We start from the raw sequence: 5,903 nt of genomic DNA, 5'->3' as shown, positions 1-5,903 counted from the left end.
GAGTGGGCACTGCCTCTCAGAAGACCACTTCTGGAGGGGAGTTCTGAGAACTGGAGCTGCCCTCTGGTGGAGAGAGGCTGGGAGAGGCAAGGCCCCACGGCCCTGGGGAGCTCTGCCTGGTCCTCTGTTCCTTAAGGCCTGAGCAGCCCTGGCTCAGGTCAGCCAGCACTGTGCTCCCTGCTGTCCTCTCCTACAAGGTTCTCAGATTTCGCTGTCAGCACCCTGCCCCATCAACCCTGTGAGCCCCTTGCTGGGGGGCCCAGCAAGACCCTGTTGCCTGGGGCAGGCCTCTGGGAACAACTCCTGTAGAAGCTGGGCTGGGGCACTGCCCCACCCTGAGGCCCCAGGTGGAAGGAGGGGTGGACTGGGAACAAACCCGGGAATCTGGGGCTAGAAGCAACCATGGAGAGGACCAGCCTGCTCTGTGCACCCAAGGTGGAAAGTGGAGGCTACCTCCGCCCAGGGACGGGCATGGCGACCTTGACAGACTGGTCCCCTCTACCCCACTGCTGCTCAGGCGCCCTCACCTTCCCAGGCCACAAACCCCAGGGTTCACTTGGTAGGAGGCGGCTATTTGGTGAGACTGTAACAGTCAATGTCACCAGCGTTCCCAGGGTGTCCACGGAAACCCAGGCCCAGGGCCCAGATCCCCACCCTGCAGGCCTCGCAGACCCTCCTTCCCACTTCCCTCCACGCCTTTTGCTCAGGGTAGCGCTGTCTGCTCTGTGCAGAGGCCCAGGGCCTCTGCTTCAGGACCTTCCACCTCTACGTGGGACGGAGTGACCATCCACTGGCTCTCAAAGGTGGCATTCTTCAGCTGTCCCAGCTGCAGTGATGGCGGAGCAGGAGACAATAGTGGAGACAGGGGTAGGGCGCTAGGCCTCCTCCTCACCCTCCTGGGCTCAGGGCTGTACATACTCAAGATGCAAATGCTAAATGCTCAAGACTTTTATAGTGAATTACAAGTGGATGATGGTGAGTCTTCAGGCCATGAGGCCTCTGGTGGAATATTTCAGTTCTGTGAAAAGACAAGAAACTAACCTGATGGAGTGGGAGGACCCCTTCGGGCTGGGAGAGGCCAGGGTGCTGGTGGGACGGATGCTGGGGGCAGAGGCTGGGGCACATTGCCACGGGTCTTGACGAGCCAGGTCCAGGTCAGGAGTGACTGGGGGCCACAATGAGAGGGAGGGCACTCTTGCCCCCTCTGCTTGGTGGGAACGTTATTCCATGAGTGTTATTACTTTAATTTTTAAATGAGTAATTTAAAAAGAGGTAGAACAGTGATTTCCAAACAAGGTGCGTGTGGGGGCTCTTCTGTGCTCCTGCTCCCCACCTCTGCAATGGGGCGGCTCCGGCGCGCAGTGGTGCAGCAGGGACTGAAGGGATGTGGGGTGTTTGGGGGGCGTGCAGTCACCCAAGCAGCTCCCCAGGTCTGCACGGGTGAGACCCCAGGCGCAGCAGGAAGCCATGGGCCCTGGCCAGTCTGATGGAAACCAGCAGAACCACATGTCCTCTCTCTGCTCCCACAGCCCCACGAGGGGCCAGGCCCCGGGGGTATCGGAAGCCAGTCTGCCCTCCAACCAAATGCTTCTCGCCGCCTTTTCCATCCATTCTCTGCATACAGCCGGGCCTCAGAACCCTGGACAGTATCCAGGGATGACCGGGGCAACTTCGCGGAGAAGCGGAAGCATCCTAGTTGCCCTGCATGCTGTCTAAACCAGTCCCTTCCCCTCTTCCAGAAACTCCTGAGCAGACACCAGGCACCAGGATAACTTCTAATTTAATATTATAATAATAAAACCATGGTGGTGCAGAACCATGACCTGTATTTTAAATCCCTAGGGCCCCTAATGAGCACTGAACTCCTGCTGGAGCTGTTCTCAGGACAAACACACAGGATCGACAGCTGCAGCTGCAAAAGTAAATGGAGCCTGGCCTGACCACTGCAGCCACGGCCATGGCCGGCGCCCTGCCCGGCCCGCTCCCCTGGCCACCGGGGCAGTATCCAGAGGAACCGGCCACCTGCACGGATGGCAGGATTAAGATGATAACGCCGAAAAGCAAACCTTAATGAGAAAAACCCCTGGAAGGAGACAAATTTAATTTTCTTCTCCTCTTTGGACATCTTTGTCCAGAGGGAGGTTCTGAAGTCAGGCGGGCAGTGGGGAGCGTCCCTCTCTCCATGACCAAGTGGCCTCGGCTCTCAGAGGCTCTGCCTGTCATCACAGATCACACCCTCCTTTTTTCCGAGTCTCTAGAAAGAGTAAGTGATTACTGTTTTGTTATCATCTAAATTAAAAAAGGTGAAGTTGACTGGGTTGGCGCCGTCAGCACAGCAGTTTGACAATTGGGGCGACAGCTTAACTACTGAGCAATTTTTTGCACAATTTGAGAACTCTTTTTTTTTTTTTGCCAAGGAGTCAGTCTAACAAACACATCCCACTCTTGCTGAAAATAATTTCTTTTCCCAGTTCTTCTAGGAATAAAACACTTTTAATGTATTTGTCAGGAATTGACACTTCATTTAATAAGATTAAAAAAGTGACAATTTAAAGAGCAATTGAAAAGAGACCCACATCCATGATGGGCCCATGGTTCTAACTAAAACCAGAAGAAAAACAGAAAAAGCGCTAAGAATATGGGACAGTGTGTCTGTGTGTGTGTTATACTATTACACCTGTCTCGAGTCCAAAGTGCTGAGCAGCAACCCCACCTTTAAGGCGCCTTGACCTGGGCGCCAGCCCCTCATGGCACATAACCTGCCGGGCACACATCCTGCCTAGCACACATCCTGCCTAGCACACGCCCCACAGGGCACACGCGTCGCCTGATGTGCTCAGTGCCGCCCTACCCGACCCTCCCAGGAGGTGCCCGAAGGTGGCTTTGAAGGCTTTCCCCAAAAGCCCCAGAGAATTTGTTTTTTACTCTCCCAAAAAACATGATCTGAAACGAAGAGCAGGGGTTTCTGCAGTGTTGTTTCTTGAGCTAGGCTTGGTTACCAAGGTGTCATCTCCCAGTCTGTAATGAAGCAGCATCACAACAAAGCCCCCTCTGTCTGTCTCTGCTGGGAGTCTGGCCTCCCCTGACCCCTCCTCAAACGAGACACCACACGGGCTGTGCCCTCCTGCCCCTGTCCCCTCTGCTCAGCTTTGGCGTCTCCTTCCTCACACCCACAGCTCCCAGCAGGACCGCCTCCACCCTCTGCTGCGCTGAAGACCCTGAGGGTGCTGGGGACCCTCCAGCTGCGCACCCGCCGTCTCAGCCTCTGCACTCCCACTTGGCTCCCTTGGTCTCTTCAGGTTTTGGGGCCTTTTTGGTCCAGTTTGCTCCAGGGCAGAAGTCCTCCTTGGGACCAGCCAGGGCTCTGGAGAATGCCAGTCACCTGGGGACTTCTTCTTGGCTGCCCACTCATCCCTCATTCCCTGGAGACCCAGGCCTTGTCCTGGGAGTGTCTGGTGTGACACACTCCACTGGGGTCTCCAGGCCCCCTCCAGAGGGCCCTGACCCAGCCAGGCATACAGAAAGAGCCCTCCAGCTGCCCAAATCAGAAGTTCACAGGAGATGCGAGGGAGGAGGCAGGCCACCCGAAGCTGAGCTGCCAGGCTGGCACTTAGTTACCTGTGCCTAGAACGGCGACACGTGCTGCGTGGGGAGAGGAACTGAAAGGTCTGGAGATAGAGGGTGGGGTCAACTCTTCCAGATCCTTCCCAGCCGACTCCCCATTTCCGCAGGTCAGCAGTGCTGGCCTCCAAGCCTAGGGGCTCCTCTCTGGACAGGTGACCTCAAAGTTTTAAAAAGAAGCCCTTGAATACATGATACTTTCGAGACATGTGAACTCCGCCCTCGCTCTGACTTCTCTGTCTCCTCTTGTCCCCATGGGGCAGCGAGTACACTGCTGAAGGAGGTGCTGAGTCGGCAGGAATCCTCAGCGCTAATTGGCGACTGGGGGCTGGATGCTGACAGAGGCAGCGGCCAAGCCATGGAGGGCGGCCACTCACTGTGAGCCATGGCACCGCCATTTGCTACAGGAGCCCCTCCCACTGGGAAATGCCTGGCACCCTCAGGGGTTCCGCCCAGCCCACAGTGGAGAAGTGGACAGAGAGCAGAGAGCTGAGGGCACAGAGGGAGACTCTCGGAGCTCTGGGGACGTGGGGAGAAGGCTGGCCCAGCGGTTCCTCCTCCCCCAGGACTATCTCCTTCCCGGCCTGTGTGTGAACAGAAAGACCACCTTCCTCTTCGTTCATGCAGTTTGATGCCACCCTATCATTCCAACACTGAAACTCACTAGAAACTAAGTTATGCGAGGAGAAGACATTTAGTCAGTCGGCCCACTGGCTCTTTGTACACCCACAACCAACGTGTCTTTGAGACACCAGAAAGGACCAGAAAGAAAGCCCACTCCCCGTAAACCCCACCCCTCCTTCTAAGCGAGGTCATAGGGCACGCAGAGGACTAGAGCCTGTGTGTGGAGGACTCAGGGACACCGTGCTGCTCACTTGGGGGGCCTCATGTGGAGCTGACTGCGACAGCCACCAACAGCCAACAGGAAACTCTGGAGATAAGCAAAGCCAGACAAGAATCTGATCCAGTTACAAAGGCAGTTAGCACTGGACTGCAAATTACTGAGACATAGCGGAGCCAGACTCAGCTACATAGTCAGAGGAGATCGTTTTGATGAGGATTAGGAGAAGAGCTCTTAGACCCGCTTGTTTCCAATCCCGGGTTGAGTACTGGGGTCTGGGGGAACACAGCAACCACCAATCAGCCACACGTGCGGCAAAGGCCCGGCCCTATATTCCCAACACTGACCGCTCGGCTAACCTGGGGCCGTTCCCGGGCAGGTCCCGCCCAACCGACAGTTGGTAGAGATTTATATACATGTAATTCTGAACCTTAAATTAGCAGGTGGCATCATAACTATTTCCTTGTCAGCCTCCCAAGCTTAAAGGCTGGATACATTTCAGGAATGACAGGTTAATAACTCAGCAATTCGAGTGATTATTAACTCCAGTGTCCGTGGGTTGATTTGCTCATTGTGCATTTTGTTGAATTTCCTCAAAGGGTTTCCTTGTCAGGTGCCGTACTGAGCTGCACCAGAGCCTCATTGAGGAGATGTGCACAGTATTTCTCGGCTGTACCCCACGCTTACACGTTCCAAACTAGGGAAGGAAAATTAGAGCTCAAAAGGGATTAAAACAAGTGATTTGCTGTTTGAGCATTTCAACAAGATCTGGAACTCCTATGATTCAGCAAGTGGAAAATAACTAAAAGAAATAAAAAGTTATTTAGTTGCCAGGACAATGTGCTCCTAACAGTAAACACTCTACGAAACCCATTTCCTCAAGGGTGCCTCTAGGTAACAGAGGACAGAGAGATACTCTTCCATTCGAGCATTCACGTGCTGTTTAGTATTCCGCTGAGGGCCTGTCTATGCCTTCCTTCTGTTCCCTTGCCTGGCTTAGATTAGAGAGGTAGGGTGTTACTGGTGGGCTTGATGAAGACTGAAGACCCATTTTCTCCCCCTGGAGACCAGCCTGATTTGAACAAATTGAGGAGAACAATGCAGCCCCTTTCTGTCCTTGGGAGAAAACCTGTTCTGGGTCAGCTTTTGCAGCCAGGTCTGCTCCTCTGGGGGGTGGGGGGCAGTCAGAAAGATCCCTGCTTGGGGGGACAGTGGATCTCGCCTCTGCATGCCTCCTTTATTGGTGCTGCCGGCTGGGCGAGCGCGAGTTGGAGCCCGGGCTGGAGGGCAGCGAGCTGCCGCTGGGGGCCTGCAGGGCGTGGGGGTCAAGCTGTTGACCGGCCAGGCTGGTGTCCCCGGTCCCCGGCTCCTCGCTGTTTTCCTCCTTCTGGCTGCTCTGCTGCTCCGGACACTCAAAGTGGACACAGTGGAACACCTGGGA

The 5,903-nt window shown here is 55.2% G+C and overlaps 1 protein-coding gene across 1 annotated transcript in view; it reads right to left on the bottom strand.

The window, feature by feature from the left end:
- Positions 1-226: 226 nt before the first annotated feature.
- The window catches only part of BTBD9 (BTB domain containing 9), a 381,549-nt gene continuing 375,872 nt past the window's right edge, over positions 227-5,903 (bottom strand). Inside the window, exon 11 of the mRNA XM_014830910.3 lies at positions 227-5,897. Coding sequence (XP_014686396.2) covers positions 5,700-5,897 — 198 coding nt within the window. The 3' untranslated portion in view covers positions 227-5,699. The remainder of the gene's footprint in view (positions 5,898-5,903) is intronic.

Source organism: Equus asinus, chromosome 8 (assembly GCF_041296235.1).
Source record: "Equus asinus isolate D_3611 breed Donkey chromosome 8, EquAss-T2T_v2, whole genome shotgun sequence".
NCBI classification, from domain to species: Eukaryota; Metazoa; Chordata; class Mammalia; order Perissodactyla; family Equidae; genus Equus; species Equus asinus.
This window is presented reverse-complemented; position numbering and strand designations above follow the sequence as displayed.